General features: G+C 44.5%; 1 protein-coding gene and 1 long non-coding RNA gene across 2 annotated transcripts in view; one reads left to right on the top strand and one right to left on the bottom strand.

Moving 5' to 3' along the window:
- LOC134945723 (interferon-induced very large GTPase 1-like) overlaps positions 1-14,407 on the top strand; it is a 45,562-nt gene extending 31,155 nt beyond the window's left edge. Inside the window, 2 exon segments of the mRNA XM_063935174.1 lie at positions 9,036-12,163; positions 12,166-14,407. Coding sequence (XP_063791244.1) covers positions 9,036-12,163; positions 12,166-13,761 — 4,724 coding nt within the window. The 3' untranslated portion in view covers positions 13,762-14,407.
- LOC134945726 (uncharacterized) overlaps positions 1-19,054 on the bottom strand; it is an 889,695-nt gene that overhangs the window by 196,353 nt on the left and 674,288 nt on the right. The gene's annotated exons all lie outside the window — the stretch shown is intronic.

Genomic DNA, 19,054 nt, shown 5'->3' with positions numbered 1-19,054 from the left:
ATATTGTTTTTAGGCTAAAAGGTTGCACCGAGGTCGCTGGATGACTAAGCTAAGCGACACAAGTGTGCGGGACAAACACCTGGCCCATCTAGGAGTGGCACTGCAGTCTCAGGCAAGATGACACTTCCAAAAAAATAGTCCCCAAACAGCACATGATGCAAAGAAAAATGAAAGAAAAAAAGAGGTTCAAGATGGAATTGTCCTTGGGCCCTCCCACCCACTCTTATGTTGTATAAACAGGACATGCACACTTTAACAAACCCATCATTTCAGCAACAGGGTCTGCCACACAACTGTGACTGAAATGACTGGTTGGTTTGGGCCCCCACCAAAAAAGAAGCAATCAATCTCTCCTTGCACAAACTGGCTCTACAGAGGCAAGATGTCCACCTCCTCCTCATCATCCGATTCCTCACCCCTTTCACTGTGTACATCCCCCTCCTCACAGATTATTAATTTGTCCCCACTGGAGTCCACCATCTCAGGTCCCTGTGTACTTTCTGGAGGCAATTGCTGGTGAATGTCTCCACGGAGGATTTGATTATAATTCATTTTGATGAACATCTTCTCAACATTTTCTGGACGTAACCTCGTACGCCGATTGCTGACAAGGTGAGCAGCTGCACTAAACACTCTTTCGGAGTACACACTGGAGGGGGGGCAACGTAGGTAAAATACAGCCAGTTTCTGCAAGGGCCTCCAAATTGCCTCTTTTTCCTGCCAGTATACGTACGGACTGTCTGACGTGCCTACTTGGATGCGGTCACTCATATAATCCTCCACCATTCTTTCAATGGTGACAGAATCATATGCAGTGACAGTAGACGACATGTCAGTAATTGTTGGCAGGTCCTTCAGTCCGGACTAGATGTCAGCACTCGCTCCAGACTGCCCTGCATCACCGCCAGCGGGTGGGCTCGGAATTCTTAGCCTTTTCCTCGCACCCCCAGTTGCGGGAGAATGTGAAGGAGGAGCTGTTGACGGGTCACGTTCCGTTTGACTTGACAATTTTCTCACCAGCAGGTCTTTGAACCTTTGCAGACTTGTGTCTGCCGGAAAGAGAGATACAACGTAGGTTTTAAACCTAGAATCGAGCACGGTGGCCAAAATGTAGTGCTCTGATTTCAACAGATTGACCACCCGTGAATCCTGATTAAGCGAATTTAGGGCTCCATCCACATGTTCCACATGCCTGGCGGAATCGCTCTCTTTTAGCTCCTCCTTCAATGTCCCCAGCTTCTTCTGCAAAAGCCTGATGAGGGGAACAACCTGACTCAGGCTGGCAGTGTCTGAACTGACTTCACGTGTGGCAAGTTCAAAGGGTTGCAGAACCTTGCACAAGACAGAAATCATTCTCCACTGTGCTTGAGTCAGGTGCATTTCCCCTCCTTTGCCTATATCATAGGCAGATGTATAGGCTTGAATGGCCTTTTGCTACTCCTCCATCCTCTGAAGCATATAGAGGGTTGAATTCCACCTCGTTATCACCTCTTGCTTCAGATGATGGCAGGGCAGGTTCAGGACTGTTTGCTGGTGCTCCAGTCTTCGGCACGCGGTGGCTGAATGCCGGAAGTGGCCCGCAATTCTTCGGGCCACCAACAGCATCTCTTGCACGCCCCTGTCATTTTTTAAATAATTCTGCACCACCAAATTCAATGTTTGTGCAAAACATGGGACGTGCTGGAATTTGCCCAGATGTAATGCACGCACAATATTGCTGGCGTTGTCCGATGTCACAAATCCCCATGAGAGTCCAATTGGGTCAAGCCATTCTGCGATGATGTTCCACAGTTTCCGTAAGAGGTTGTCAGCTGTGTGCCTCTTATGGAAAGCGGTGATACAAGCGTAGCCTGCCTAGGAACGAGTTGGCGTTTGCGAGATGCTGCTACTGGTGCCGCCGCTGCTGTTCTTGCTGCGGGAGGCAATACATCTACCCAGTGGGCTGTCACAGTCATATAGTCCTGAGTCTGCCCTGCTCCACTTGTCCACATGTCCGTGGTTAAGTGGACATTGGGTACAACTGCATTTTTTAGGACACTGGTGACTCTTTTTCTGATGTCTGTGTACATTTTCGGTATCGCCTGCCTAGAGAAATGGAACCTAGATGGGATTTGGTACCGGGGACACAGTACCTCAATCAAGTCTCTAGTTCCCTGTGAATTAACGGTGGATACCGGAAACACGTTTCTCACCGCCCAGGCTGCCAAGGCCTGAGTTATCCACTTTGCAGCAGGATGACTGCTGTGATATTTCATCTTCCTCGCAAAGGACTGTTGGACAGTCAATTGCTTACTGGAAGTAGTACAAGTTTCTGCAAAGAAAAATGAAAGAAAAAAGAGGTTCAAGATGGAATTGTCCTTGGGCCCTCCCACCCACCCTTATGTTGTATAAACAGGACATGCACACTTTAACAAACCCATCATTTCAGCAACAGGGTCTGCCTGACTTCCCCTCTGGGATGACGATCGACTCCCAGCAGCAACAACAGCAGCGCCAGCATCAGTAGGTGTTACACTCAAGGATGCTTCGGAGGAATCCCAGGCAGGAGAGGACTCGTCAGACTTGACAGTGACATGGCCTGCAGGACTATTGGCTTTCCTGTGTAAGGAGGAAATTGACACTGAGGGAGTTGGTGGTGTGGTTTGCAGGAGCTTGGTTACAAGAGGAAGGGATTTCGTTGTCAGTGGACTGCTTCCGCTGTCACCTAAAGTTTTTGAACTTGTCAATGACTTCTGATGAATGCGCTCCAGGTGACGTATAAGGGAGGATGTTCCGAGGTGGTTAACGTCCTTACCCCTACTTATTACAGCTTGACAAAGGCGACACACGGCTTGACACCTGTTGTCCGCATTTGTGTTAAAAAAAATTCCACACCGAAGAGGTGATTTTTTATTTTTTATTTGACCAGGCATGTCAATGGCCATATTCGTCCCACGGACAACAGGTGTCTCCCCGGGTGCCTGACTTAAACAAACCACCTCACCATCAGAATCCTCCTTGTCAATTTCCTCCTCGGCGCCAGCAACACCCATATCCTCATCCTGGTGTACTTCAACAGTGACATCTTCAATTTGACTATGAGGAACTGGACTGCGGGTGCTCCTTCCAGCACTTGCAGGGGGTGTGCAAATGGTGGAAGGCGCCACCTCTTCCCGTCCAGTGTTGGGAAGGTCAGGCATCGCAGCCGACACAATTGGACTCTCCTTGGGGATTTGTGATTTAGAAGAACGCACAGTTCTTTGCTGTGCTTTTGCCAGCTTAAGTCTTTTCATTTTTCTAGTGAGAGGATGAGTGCTTCCATCCTCATGTGAAGCTGAACCACTAGCCATGAACATAGGCCAGGGCCTCAGCCGTTCCTTGCCACTCCGTGTCGTAAATGGTATATTGGCAAGTTTACGCTTCTCCTCAGATGCTTTTAATTTAGATTTTTGGGTCATTTTACTGAACTTTTGTTTCTTGGATTTTACATGCTCTGTACTATGACATTGGGCATCGGCCTTGGCAGACAACGTTGATTGCATTTCATCGTCTCGGCCATGACTAGTGGCAGCAGCTTCAGCACGAGGTGGAAATGGATCTTGATCTTTCCCTATTTTACCCTCCACATTTTTGTTCTCCATTTTTTTATGTGTGGAATTATATGCCAGTAATATATCAATAGCAATAACCTACTACTTGACGACACAGAGGTAGGTAGAGCATTGGCCTTCTGTACCGTACTGCTATATATTATATACTGGTGGTTAGCAAACTGTGCAAAACTGAAATGCACCACAGGTATGGATGGATAGTATACTTGACGACACAGAGGTAGGTAGAGCAGTGGCCTACTGTACCATACTGCTATATATTATATACTGGTGGTCAGCCAAATTATGCACTGTACTCCTACTATATATACTACAATGCAGCACAGATATGGAGCGTTTTTCAGGCAGAAAACGTATAATACTGGTGGTCACTGGTCAGCAAAACTCTGCACTGTACTTCTCCTATATAATATACTGGTGGTTCCCAATCCCCACAATAAAGCAGTGTGAGCACAGATATTTGCAGCACACTGAGCACAGATATGGAGCGTTTTTCAGGCAGAGAACGTATAATACTGGTGGTCACTGGTCAGCAAAACTCTGCACTGTCCTCCTACTATATAATACTGCTGGTCCCCAGTCCCCACAATAAAGCAATTAGCACACTAAGCACAGATATTTGCAGCACACTGAGCACAGTCAGATATGGAGCGTTTTTCAGGCAGAGAACGTAGATATTTGCACTTGCAGCACACTGAGCACAGATATTTGCAGCACACTGAGCACAGATATTTGCAGCCCACTGAACATAGAAACTGAGAGGACGCCAGCCACGTCCTCTCACGATCATCTCCAATGCACGAGTGAAAAATGGCGGCGACGCGCGGCTTTATATAGAATCCGAATCTCGCTAGAATCCGACCCCGGGATGATGACGTTCGGGCGCGCTCGGGTTAACCGAGCAAGGCGGGAGGATCAGAGTATGCCTCGGAACCGTGTAAAATGGGTGAAGTTCGGGGGGGGGGTTCGGATTCTGAGGATCCGAACCCGCTCATCGCTAGTAACTACCATCACTTCTCTGAAAGAACTGATGGATAAGCATGTGGAGGGTTGCTTAAAAGTGATTTACACCCTAGCAGGTGCTGCGCATCGGCCCACTATTGCAGCAACATGGGTTGCAGAGGCTATTGAAGCATGGGCTCAGGAGGTAGAAGCGGAGCTGCCTTCCAACTTTTCTGATAATGCTAGACAATGTCTCTCGTATATTGTTGCAGCCTCTCATTACATTAAGGAGGCGGCTTCCGACACAGGTATTCTGGCGGCCAAGGCTTCTACTACGTCCATTTTGGCTCGCCGGATTCTATGGTTACGGTCCTGGTCTGTGGATCTGAATTCTATGAAAACCCTGGAGGTTCTCCCTTTTAAGGGAGACATTCTTTTTGGAGAGGACCTCAACAAAATAGTGGTTGACTTAGCTTCTGCTAAAACAGCGTGTCTACCTATTACTGCTCCTTTGGTGCCGAAGGTTAAGAGTACTTCCCTTCGCTCCTTTCGTCTTTCAGGTAGAGCAAAAGGTCAGGCATACCCATAACAGGCTCGCACTTCCAAAACCACTAAGTCCAAACCTAAACGTGCCTGGGCTGCCCGTCAGCCAGCTTCCAAAACTGACAAGCCTGCTGCATGACGGGGCGGGGATCCCAGGGTGGGAGGCTGACTTCTAGCGTTTACCCAGGAATGGTTGAAGACCACTTCCGACACCTGGGTACGGGAAGTCGTCACTCGAGGTTACGCCATATACTTCAAGAATCGTCCCCCTCATCGATTTTGCCTGAAAGAGATCCCTTTCGGATCAGGTGAATACAAAAACTCTTCGGTGGTACAGTCCCTCCTGGACACAGGAGTGGTAGTACAGGTGCCTTTGGCTCAGAGAGGCAAGGGGTACTATTCACCGCTGTTCCTTGTCCTGAAACCGAATGGGTCCTCTCGCCCCATTCTCAACCTCAAGTACTTGAACAAATCTGTTAGTCTCCATGTTTCGTATGGAAACTCTTCGCTCTATTGTTCTGGCCTTGGATCCTCGGGATTATATGGTCTCCCTGGACATACAGGATGCTTACCTGCATATTCCCATTGCAATGTCGCATCAGCAGTACCTGAGGTTTGCTGTTGTCAACCTCCATTATCAATTTCGGGCTTTTTACCTTTTGGTTTGACCATGGCTCCACGAGTCTTCACGAAAGTCATGGCGGTAATGATGGCTGTACTCCGCCGTCAAGGGGTCAGGATCCTTCCGTATCTGGACGACTTGTTGATCCTGCCAATTCCCCAGAAATTCTCCTTCGTCATCTGGATTTGATGCTCCAGTTTCTGCAAGCCTACGGGTGGCTTATCAACTGGAAGAAATCTTCCCTTATCAGAGATGGTGCACCTGGGGGCGTTGTTGGACACTCACGACCAGCAGACTTCAGGACAGGATTCGATGCTTCCTATCTCGTCCGCAAGTGCCGATACACTCTGTAATGCAAGTGCTAGGTCTCATGATGTCGGCTTTTGACATGGTGGAGTACGCTCAATACCATTCCCGCCCTCTGCAGAAACTGATTCTTGCCAAGTGGTACGGTCGGCCTCAACAGATCAGGTCTCCCATGATCTCCTTATCTCCGGAGTTCCGTCTGTCACTGAGTTGGTGGCTGCAGGACCAACTTTTGAGCAGGGGTCGTCCCTTCTGGATCTCCAAATGGGTTCTTCTGACGACTGATGCCAGGTTGAGAGGTTGGAGCAACACTCCCTTCAGGGTCTGTGGACCAGGGAGGAGTCTCTCCTCCCGATTTAAACATTCTGGAACTACAGGCAGTGTTCAATGCACTGAACTTGGCCCAGCATTTAGTACAAAACAGACCTGTTCAAGTACAGTCAGACAATGGCACCACAGTGGCGTACATAAATCATCAAGATGGCACTCTGAGCCGCATGGCAATGAGGGAAGTATCAAGGATTCTTCAGTGGGCGGACGCCATCTACCGGCCATATCGGCAGTGTTCATTTTGGGGGTCCGAAACTGGGAAGCGGACTTCCTCGGTCGTCAGGACGTACATGCCAGAGAGTGGAGCCTCCATCCAGAAGTATTTCAACTCCTAGTGGATAAGTGGGGCCACCCAGATGTGGACCTGATGGCGTCTCAACACAATCACAAGATTCCGGTCTTCGGAGCAAGAACAAGGGATCCTCAAGCAGCGTTCGTGGACGCACTGGCAATTCCATGGAACTTTCAGCTGCCCTACGTGTTCCCTGCAGTGTCACTTCTGCCCAGGGTAATAAGGAAATTCAAGCAAGAAGGAGGACTCCTACTTCTGATTACCCCAGCGTGGCCCAGATGGCATTGGTTCTCAGACCTACAGGGTCTCTCAATAGAGCGTCCCCTTCTACTTCCACAGCGCCCAGATCTCCTTGTTCAGGGCCCTTGTGTATATCATGATTTCGCCCCGTTGGCTTTGATGGCGTGGCTCTTGAAGCTACGGTCCTGAGGGCCAAAGGTTTTTCTGAGGCGGTCATTCAGACTATGTTGAAAGCCCGGAAACCGGCTTCTGCCCGGATTTATTATAGGGTCTGGAATTCTTACTTTGCTTGGTGCACATCTAACAATCATGACACTTACAAGTTTAGTACGGCCAAACTTTTGGCCTTTCTGCAACATGGCCTGGACTTGGGCCTTTGTCTGGCCTCCATCAAGGTTCATATTTCTGCCGTGTCGGTTTGGTTTCAGAGAAAAATTGCGATTCTACCTGATGTTCATACATTCACTAAGGGTGTGTTATGGATTCAACCTCCTTACGGTCCCACCTGTGGCTCCTTGGGATTAGTCGTGGTTCTGGAGGCATTACAAGGGTCTCCGTTTGAGCCTCTTAAATCAACAGACCTTAAGTGGCTTTCTCTTAAGGTATTGTTTCTACTGGCTATTGCCTCTGCTAGACGGGTGTCGGATTTGGTTACCTTGTCTTGTAGGTCCCCCTATCTAATTTTTCACCGTGACCGGGTGGTTCTTAGAATGCATCTCGGGTACCTACCTAAGGTGGTGTATTCTTTCCACCTTAATCAGGAGATTGTGGTTCCGGCCATTGTCTCTCCTGATTTGTCTTCCAGAGAGCGGTCTTTGGATGTGGTATGGGCTCTCCGTATATATGTGAAGAGGACAGCTTCCATGAGGAAGTCTGATTCTCTCTTTGTACTGTTTGGTTTTCACAAACGTGGCTGGCCTGCTCACAAGCAGACCCTGGCCAGATGGATTAGAATGGTGATTGCACATGCTTATGTACAGGCTGGTCGTCCAGTTCCTGCTACTATCAATGCCCATTCCACTCTGTCTATTGGACCTTCTTGGGCGGGCCGACGTGGTGCGACCCTTGAACAATTGTGCAAGGTGGCTACGTGGTCCTCATTGAACACGTTCATAAGGTTCTATGCCATTGATACATCTGCCTCCCAGGATGTTTCCTTTGACGCCGGGTTTTTGTACCCGCTACAGTGCATCCCCTCCCATGAGGAACTGCTTTAGGACATCTTCAATGTTTTCCCTGTGGAACCCAGTGTACCCCGCTGCAGAAAACTAGATTTATGGTAAGAACTTACCGTTGTTAAATCTTTTTGCGAGGTACACTGGGTACACAGGGCCCCCACCCTGACGCACTTGGCTTCTTTGGGTTTGTTTGGCATTAGCCGCTGATATCTTCTCCTGTCGTGTGAGTGTGGTGTATGTGGCTTCTTGTCAACTATTTCAGCTGTAAGAATTGTAAAAAAATAAAAAAAATGAATCATCATTTAGTTTTTCATGTATAAAACAGTGTAAAGACAGAGTTTCCCCTTTTAATTAGTGTGCATGTGATACATTTGGTTCAATAGGAAGCAATGAGAAAATTATGTTTGATTTTTGCATTTGATTTTGCTAGGGATTTTAATGGGGATTTGAGGTTCAATTTTGGAAGGGATTTCATAAATTAAATTTAAAATCCTTTCCAAACAAGAATCCACATCAAATTCGATTTGAAATTCAAATGCAAAAATCAATATTTTTAGTAAATAGGGATTTTTAAAAAAGTTTTAGAAACTCAAAAGGAATTGATTTTCAATCGATTTTTTTTTTTTTTTTGAAGAATCATAAAGTGGTCTTCAAAATCGTATTTTAGTATATATACCACCTGGTGGACGAACACCAGTATTGCAACTGGCGGAGACTCAATTAATTACACTGCGATTGAATACACCACGCAGCAACAAGGCGCATGCAAACGTCATGTGACTAGTTTGTCATACTACACACCCCATGGAGGATAAATGAACATGGCTACATCTGTAAGTCGATTGTTTCTAGGGCCAATATAAATAAACTACTATAGTTGAAAATGAATGCTGAGGTATATTTATTTAGAGTAGAAACACAAATGTAGTTACTTAAAGTTAGAAGTTTGTTTATGAAAAATATTAATATAACATGGAAATTTGTTTTCACAGACAAAGTAAAGACTTTTAAGGAATTTCTGGAGAATGTAAATATACACCACCCAGCTGTGTCAAAGCTGACCCTAAGGGATGTTCTAGAGATTGGGTCTGAGAACCTGCAGGAGGCTCAGCCTCAGGACATGACAGATATTCCCTGGAACTTTCTAAGGAAGCTCATGGCCCTGAATAGAACTGCAATAAACACCCGGTTAGACAAACTCCCACCTAAGCTGGTACCAAATGACCGTAATATGTTTGATCTATCAGTGTGCGAAACAGAGGACGATTCATCTTCATATATCCACCCCCTGGACGTGGTGTGCGCTGTCCTGCATTGCTCAGAGAGTTTTCTACAGCAAGAGATTGTATCAAAAATGTCAATGTGCCAGTTTGCCATCCCTCTACTGCTCCCTGCTGGTCGTGGCCCAGAATGCACCTTCATGCTGTGGGCAATGAGGGACATTGTGAAGAGATGGAGACCTCAGTCATTGGCTGACAGTAAAGGGTTCAGAGAAGACAATGTTGTGAATATTCCCATGCCGATCTTCTCCTTTGTAAAACTGGGGAAAACCAAACTGTCCAAATCTAAAATCTTGAATAAAGTTCTTAATCCACCACAACAACATCACAACTTCTTCATATATGAAGATATGGAGGGAGGAAACAGTGAGAGGAAAATATCTGATGGACTTGTGGAAATTTCCTGGTATTTTCCTAGTGGTAAGTCTGACGTCTTCCCAGAGCCCGTCGCAGTGACCAACCTACGTGGTGACCTGGCGTCCAGCTGGGAACAGTTCACGTTTCTGACACAAGTCTCATCGGCTGTGTTTGTGTTTATTGAGAATATCAGTGATAGAGAATACAGACTGTTATCCAGCTGCAGTAACACCGACACCGAGTATTATCTCATCCTTACTCCAAGTCCCGGGACTAAAGTAACTACAGAGACTGTGAATCACATCAACAGTCTAATGTCACCGCTAAACATTACTAAAACAAATATCATAGTAAAGAGCAGCACAGCTAATTATGCAGCATTTGTAAAACAAATCCAAAACACCATTGAGAGCCTTCTGATTCATTGTCAAAAAAGAAGTTTGGCTAGTGCTAAAGATGAGATCCAAGGAGATTATATCTGTGTAGATGAGAACGCGGCTGCATGTCAGACTGCAAATGACTATGCCAGGAACATTACCTCTGTAATAAGGGATGTAGAGAAGTACAAGAAAGAAACTCTGAAATTACAGGGAGATCTGTGGAAACAATTGTCAAAAATAGAAAAAGAACTTTGCAGAATGACGAAACAAGGCGGGAAAAATGCACAGGAATATAGCAGTGAGCTTATACAGCAACGTCATTCCCTGCACAAGGAACAGAACCAACATGATATCTCTGAAGGCATTTCATTATTTATTAATGCAATTACACATTTGTCTCAAGCAGAAAAACATTATTTTTTGAAATGGATGAAATTTGAGCTGGATTCAGTTGCTAGAAATAATATTTCTACCCTGCAGTCTGAGTACATGGAGAAATGTAACAATAAATCACATAATGTAGAACAACTAAAACAACTGGATCAGAAAATCTCTGACAGCTCATTAGGGGTTGAGCATTTCCTACGTGAGCTGGGGCAGGTTTATGAGGCTGAATGTGCAATGGTTAATGAGAAAGTAAATGGTAACATAGAAAATCAATTTACAAAACTTCCAGGAATCGCTGCTAATCTTCTGCTGGATGGGTTCCCATTGGAGCTGATTGATGGAGATGCCGCCAACATCCCCCTGCGGTGGATAACTGATGTCCTGACTGAGCTGGACACCAAGACAGGAGGACACTGCAGAATGAGAGTAATAACTGTGCTAGGAGTACAGAGCACCGGGAAATCCACACTTCTGAACACTATGTTTGGCTTACAGTTCCCGGTGGCCAGTGGACGATGCACACGAGGAGCCTTCATGACCCTTATTAAGGTGAGAGAGACCTTCCAGGAGGAGCTGGGCTGTGACTTCATTCTGGTGATTGACACTGAAGGGCTGAAAGCTCCTGAGTTGGCTTCTCTGGAGGACAGTTATGAACATGACAATGAGCTGGCCACACTAGTGGTTGGGTTGAGTGATATCACCATCGTTAATATGGCCATGGAAAACACTGTAGAGATGAAAGATATTTTGCAAATTGTAGTCCATGCATTTCTTAGGATGAAAGAAATTGGGAAGAAACCCAACTGCCAGTTTGTACATCAGAACGTGAGCGATGTGTCCGCTCATCAGAAGAACATGAGAGATAGGAAGAAGCTTCTGGAACAATTGAATGAAATGACAAAAGTTGCTGCAAAAATGGAGAAGAAAATTGGAATGACAGCTTTCAGTGATGTGATGGACTATGACCTAGAGAGACACAACTGGTACATTCCTGGACTGTGGCAGGGGGTCCCACCGATGGCTCCGGTAAATTTTGGTTACAGTGAAAATGTTTATGAGCTAAAAAAGTATTTATTCAAATTTTTCAAATCCGACCGGTCTGATCACAAGCAATGCCAGATTCCTGAGTTCATTACATGGATAGAAAGTCTATGGAATGCAGTTAAACACGAGAAGTTTATCTTCAGCTTTAGGAACAGTCTGGTAGCTGAAGCCTATAACAAACTGGCTGCACAATACTCTCAGTGGGAATGGGAATTCACCAAAACCGTTCACAGCTGGGTGATGAGCACAGAGACCAGTATTAGGAATCAGTCTGCTGATAAGCTGGATACAGAAACCTGCGCTCATTATAGAAACATTCTTCAACAGCTGCTACAAGATGAGGAAACAAAAATGTTGGAATTAGTAGAGAAATACTTTGACAACAGATCTGACAGTGTTCATCTTATAGAGCGATATAGAGAAGATTTCTTCATGAGTGTAAGGTTCCTAAGAAAAGAACTAGAAAGGAACGCGCTCAACAAGGTCAATGAAGCTGTTTCTATTCGGAAAGGAAAGTTCAAGATACAGAATATTCAGAACATATCTCAGAAGCTCATTGAAGGGAACATCACAGAACTCCTGAGAAGCTGCAGAGAGAGGAACTGTGATCTGGGGGACATGGAAGTGAAGCGAGAATTTGAAGCAATGTGGGAGAAAACACTGTCTTACAGATAGAAGAACAGATAGAAGAATTACCAAAACATAATGTTGACCAAGCAATGCTTCATCTGTTGAGAAAAGAGATGAGTGGGAAGGGTGCAGGGATAAACCAAAAACTATCTAAAGTGATGAGTTTAGATGAATATAGAGAGAGAGAATTTCAAATGCATAAAAAGTACATTGATAGCAACTGGTTTTCAAAAGTACGCAGTATGTTTTCTCACTCTTCTGAACCCTTTGATAAGGTCACAGATCTTGCTGCATCCTTGTTAGATGCATGTGATACATACATCACAGAGAAAGTAACATCCCATGAAGATTATAATGACACTTACTGCCAGGAATTACTGCACATGATCAATGCTAAGCTAGAGGAAGGAAACAATAACAACAAGCTGCACTTTTCCCCCCAGTTTGAGGTGGACATTAAGCTGCTCATCTTTGGGAGAGCATCTGACACCTTCCAGAAGATGCACGATACCTTTATCCAGGAAAATGACCCAAAGATCTGCCTAGAAAAGTTAAAACCACAATATTTTTCTACATTTGAGAGTATATTTCATGAGAAAGATGAGTGTCGGAACAGAGCCAAGAAATTCTGTGAGCTGTGCCTGAGGCCGGCACTAACTGAGTATATTCTGAGGCATCTCGGGAAGGAAATCATGGATGAGATATTACACAGTCCTGATAGTACAACATTTATCAACAGAAGTAAGTTCCAGAGAGTTCTGCTGGAGGAGCTACTAGAGGAAAACTCATTCCAAAACTATATAAAATATATTAATTCATATGAGAGATTTTTAAGAGACTGGGTATTTCGGTACATTGCAGCAAAATACCAGAGTCCATCAGCTCTTAATCATCTACAGGTAAAGTGTTTGCATGTGATCACTGAAAAAATCCAAGACATCCTTAAAATTGAAGATTGTTTAAACATAGCCAACATTTCAGATTTTTTAGAGCAGTTTTGCGAATTACTCACAGAAGAATTAGTAATTTCCCAGAATGAGATGCAGGTGGTCACTTTCTGCAATACAGCAGATGTCGGGCAGTTCTGTGAGGACATTCTGTCCTATCTCCCCACCATAGAGGAACACATCCTGTCAGAGCTGGGATCATTGGACATTGATAATGTACTATCCAGGGTCACACTGAGGCCTCAGGATGAGCTGTGTAAGAAGGTGATCGGATGCGGACATCAGTGTCCATTCTGTAAAGTCCCTTGTGAGAATGTAGGAGGTGATCACACGCAGCATTCCGCATCTGTCCACAGACCAAAGGGATTGGGAAAGTACAGATGGTCAAGAGATGAGACATTGGTCACTGACATATGTTCCACTGCTGTTGTATCAAATGTTCGATTTCGAAATTCAGACACAGATGGAAAGTGGCACCCATACAAAGAGTATCGTGCCTATTACCCAGACTGGGTCATCCAACCCGACGCCACCATAAATTCCTCAGATTACTGGAAATACATTTTTGTGCAGTTCAACAAAAAATTTGCTGAAACATATGATGCAAAGCCGGCTGTATTACCTAATGACTGGAAGAGAACAACAAGAGAACAAGCTTTACAAAGTCTAGAGGCAGCTTTTACTATCAAGTGAAAACACAAAGGTTACATTGGTTTAATCATTCAAACCATGAGCATAACTAGAAACAGATGGGATATTCAGCAAATATTAACATTCCCAAATATAAATAATTAGACATCATTATAGAACAATTCAAGCATTTCAAAATAGAGATGTCCTAGGATTTTCCAGTCAAACGCATTGCATAGCAGCCCCTATCCTAAACCCCCCCATAAATAATATTATTTTCATTTATTTTGAGTCGCCAGATATTTTCTCAGTTCTGTTCAGAGCAAAGATACAAAATGGGGCAAATAATGTCTCAAAAGAACATATTTGCATAATTACATGTGTAGCCATAGACTAGTTATAGTGTATACCAATTGGCTGAGATAGTGGACCTAAGGGTAGGGGAGAAACAAGAGAAGGGCCCTGCTCGTGAGAGCTTACATTCTAAAAGTTAAATAGCAACTCCAAGTGATGTTCAGCACACAGTAATAAGCTTCTACTGTAATCACACACCTGTGTATGTATATTGTTTTAAGGACATATTGTATTACTGGTTATAGGGAATTACATAAATAAAAAAAAAGGGATTACACTATGTACATATTCTCCACCTAACTCCAGGCTTCATAAACTTTTTGTGTCCTATCTTGAAATCTGTGTCCCCATCCTTCAATATACTCTGTGACAGAAAGAAGTGTTCTGTATTGTCACACTACGGCACGGGTAGACACCTTACTAGAGGTTTCCAGCAGCAATGCCAGAGGTGGTGCATGGTGAAACGTGCAGTCCCACAGCTAGAGAGCAAGAGGAGCAGGCATACATCTACTGGAGGAAACGGATCAGGATGGTAATGGTTGCCCAGTGTTAACAACTTGCACTGTACCGCATTAAAGGGATTGGACTTCAGAATTCTACAGTACGTAGATTGCAGCATTTAATATACAGGAGAGACAGATCCAGTAGGTGATCCTGGCCAAATCACATGAGAACATTTGGAAAGTGTCCCCTCCCTTTTGGAACTCCATTGTAGTTCAGCCTCTTAAAGTTTTTTTCAAATTTCGCACTTAGACTGTATGTTTATGATTGCAATAAATAAATCATGTTCTATCACAAATCCTGTCTCATGTTTTATTTTTTTTTATGCCATTTTATAATTTTGTTGTTTTCGCCTTTATATTTGTTAATTTGATAATAAGGGGATTTGCACATAATTTCCATTAAGCAAGTTTGGAAACAAAAGGGTCTATTTTACTAAGCCTTGGACGAAGATAAAGTGGATGGGGATAAAGTCCCGGCCAATCAGCTCTCAACTGTCATGTCACAGGCTGTTTAAAAAATGTCAGGAGCCGATTGGCTGGTACTTTATCTCCAGTGACTTTATCTTCATCCAAGGCTTAGTAAATAGACCCCAAACTTGTTGGAGGCTTCATACTTTTCTTTTGTCAGTTCCACTTCCCTTTCTTACAAATGTCATAGTCAGTATGATCACTGTGAGCCAGACAATATGTGCATACAGTAAGATTACAAACAGTAATACATAAACCATGCTTTTACCAAGAGGGCAACATGGAACCTTTAGTTCTGTACTCAGTCCTTCTGCTGGCTCCTCTTGTTGAGCGTTTGGTGGAAACTCTCTCCTTGGTTGGCTTCCTGGCTCAAACCTTTGACATTCGCTTTAACTTTCCCCATGAGGACAATTCAGGTCTCCCTGCTTAGACAGTACAGCAGTACATCAGTCAACATGACATCTTTGAACACCTGATAAGTCATGATCTAAGTTTTCCTCAGTGTTGTACTGTGCTGGGTAGGGATGTGGTCAAGATGGTGGGTGCTGGGATCCTATAAGGATCAGGATACCGACGCGGGAATCCCTACAGCCGGCATCCCAACCGTAAGTATAGTGGGTGAATTAGGGCCTGGGGGGTTAGGTTTAGGCACCACTTGGGGTTAGGCTGATGGTGGGGGAGGTTAGGGTTAGGCTGCAGGAGGGGGGGGGGGGGTTTAGGGGGTAAGGGAGAGGGGTGAATGGTCTTACCTTCCCCCTGTAGGGAATTACATTCTGACCATCAGCCGGGATATTATACTGAATCCGCTGGGTATATACTATTATTTACAGTAATTTCCACCATATGGTATCATTCAGTAGGGGAATTCAATTGTTTGAAGAGTCGGTTGGGTGTCTTTTTTTTTTTTTCCCCTAACTGACTTTTCAAACAATTGAATACCCCCCAGTATGTCAACACCACACTGTGAAGATGGACATAATGTCAACATTCAAAATCATTTAGGGCTAGAATCACTGTAAAACGCAAGATCAATTTGTTGATTGTCGACAAGTACTCCATATAAAATGTACTTTTAACCTGGGTGCCCTCCCGGGAATCGTTCAGGCTCCAGTAGCACAAAATTTCCAAGATAGAGCGGCATTCCCCGGATTTTAAAAAAGTTCAGACCGACATCAACTATATCATCAACGTTTCAGATATAGTGTCACATCTATCGTCAGGATGACGTTTGTTCACAGTGGGCACATGGAGATTGGAAGCCAGTTACAGACGGATCTTATGCAGCGAGCGAGGGGCGGGTGTAAGTACGGATACAGGCTGCGGATGGAGAACAGAGGGTGGGCAAACCACTCACATGAAGAAGGAAGTATATTTGGCATACATTACTCTCATTAGCATATGGTACTGAAATACGCAAGATGCTGCGGACAATCAAAGTATCAGACTCAATCCCATTATACAGTCAGTGCCAATGTCAGCAACTGCTCTTACAAAGACCCTTGTGGCTAAATATCAATATTAGGCCCTTGCGGGTTATGTTTCTTGTCTATATATGTTATAAATCTGCCGCACCCATGTCAGTATAGTGATATGTGCTATGACTCTTCATGCTAGTTTTGTTAATTAACAGTCACGGAATGATAGTACAGGGTGTCCAATGTAAATTTGCATTCACTTGGGGTAACTATGATACCAGAACACGCCAAATTACCTGACGGGAGATTAGGACATACACTATGCTTTCTTTCTGTTTGCAGCTAAAGGTACTATCCAGTGCGGGGTAATCAAACCCACCAGTGTATTCAGTGTGACAGCCATAGGGTACACAGACACACGGCAGATAGAAAGACTCATCATCATTTATTTGGTTTATGATGTGAAATTAGATGTCGACGATAATGGGGAGCGTGGAAAATCACCCAAAAATTAGCTGAGGTGGATGCGCAGGCCTGGTGCGATTTGTAAATCACGCAGACAAGTCACTTCTGATACTGTATATAAAGTATCGAGCCAATCCCACCTGACAATAATAATAATAATAATAATAATTTTATTTATATAGCGCTCTTTCTCCAATAGGACTCAAGGCGCTTAACAGATATATAGCATAATATAATACAGAAAATAATGAAGTACATTTTCATAAAATACAGAAGCACGAAGATACTAAAAGGGACACTATGGAAATGCTTGAGTAAACAGGAAAGTCTTGAGTCTACTTTTGAAGGATTCTATAGTTGGGGCCTCTCGCACTGTGCGGGGAAGTGAGTTCCATAGAGTCGGAGCCGCATGACTAAAAGCTCGACCCCCAGATGAATTACGGTAGATTCTAGGTACAGCTAAAAGTCCTTCATCTACAGATCGCAGTAATCGAGTGGGGCAGTATGGGGTCAGAAGCTGTTTCAGGTACCTTGGGCCTTGGTCAAGTAATGCTTTGAAACTCAGTAAGCCAATCTTGAAGATGATTCGCCATCGTACTGGCAGCCAGTGAAGGGAGAAGAGGATGGGTGTTATGTGGCTAGAACGGGGCTGGTTGGTTAATAGCCTGGCAGCTGTGTTTTGCACCAGCTGTAAGCGTTGCAATTCTTTTGCTGGTAGACCAAGGTAGAGGGCATTACAGTAGTCTAATCGAGATGATACAAATGCATGTATGACTTTTGGCAGATCATCTGAGGGAATTAAGTGCTTGATTCTGGCTATGTTCCTCAGGTGAAAGAATGAGGATTTGATTGTGGCTGATATCTGATGTTTAAGTGTCAAGCCACCATCCAGGACAACGCCAAGATTCCGCACACGATCACTGGTCTGTAATTCTGAATCCCAGAGTGTAAGTCCAGTTGGTTGGCTATGCTGCAGTCCTGTCCTTTGATGTTGCGGTCGTATTATAAGGACCTCTGTTTTATCCGGGTTCAGTCGTAGCCAGCTGGCGCTCATCCACTCCTGTAGTTCAGCTAGACAGCCATTTAGGGTTGCTATTGGGTTATCAGTGCCCGGAGCAAAGGACAAGTACAATTGTGTATCATCTGCATAGCAGTGGTATACCAGGCCATGGCGCCTGATTATTTCGCCCAATGGGAGCATGTATACTGCAAAAAGCATGGGGGATAGTATAGAACCTTGTGGGACACCACATGGCAATGGCACTGGTGGTGATGAGTATAATCCAGATGATACTCTCTGTGACCTGCCTGTGAGAAATGATTTGAACCAGCTTAGGACTGTGCCATCCAAACCACAGAAATGTATCAGTCGCTCAATCAGAAGCCCATGGTCCACGGTATCAAATGCTGCCGAGAGATCCAGAAGGATTAATATTGAACAGTCACCTGTGTCTTTTGCCATCAGAAGATCATTTAACACACACACCAGGGCTGTTTCAGTGCTATGTATTTTCCTGAATCCTGATTGAAATGGATCATAAATATCATGGGTTGTCAGGCGGGTTTCCAGTTGATTTGCCACCACTTTCTCAATAATCTTTCCTAGGAAAGGAAGGTTTGATACCGGTCTGTAGTTGGTCATGCAGTCGGGATCTAAATTAGGTTTTTTAAGAAGCGGTCTAACAATTGCTTCCTTTAGGGGTCCAGGAAAAATGCCTGTCTGCAAAGAGCATTGAACAATTTTTGCAAAGACAGGACCAATTATATCCATACAACCTATTAGAAGCTTTGTTGAGGCTGGGTCCAGACCACAGGTGGTGGGACGCAAAATCCGAGCAATTTCAGCAGTGTCCTTTACATCCACTGGGTCAAAGCTGGTCCATGAAGGCAGGTAGCTTATATTGGCAGGCTTTGTAGTTTGGCACTCCTTTGATGGCACTGTGGAGATTCCAGCCCGGATGGTGGATATTTTATCTGCAAAGAAGTTTGCAAACTCGTTGCATCTTGCCTGGGAAAGGGTCTCATCAGTCTGCAGGCATGCTGGCTTGCAAAGCATCTCCACTGTGCGGAAAAGTTGAGCTGGCCTATTGTTTGCTGCTGTGATCTCATTTGACAGGAACTGTGATTTCTTTAGAGATGAGCGCCTGAAAT

This window comes from Pseudophryne corroboree, chromosome 7, assembly GCF_028390025.1.
Source record: "Pseudophryne corroboree isolate aPseCor3 chromosome 7, aPseCor3.hap2, whole genome shotgun sequence".
Lineage (NCBI taxonomy): Eukaryota > Metazoa > Chordata > Amphibia > Anura > Myobatrachidae > Pseudophryne > Pseudophryne corroboree.
Note: the sequence above shows the minus strand (reverse complement) of the source record. Positions and strands in the feature narration are given on the sequence as shown.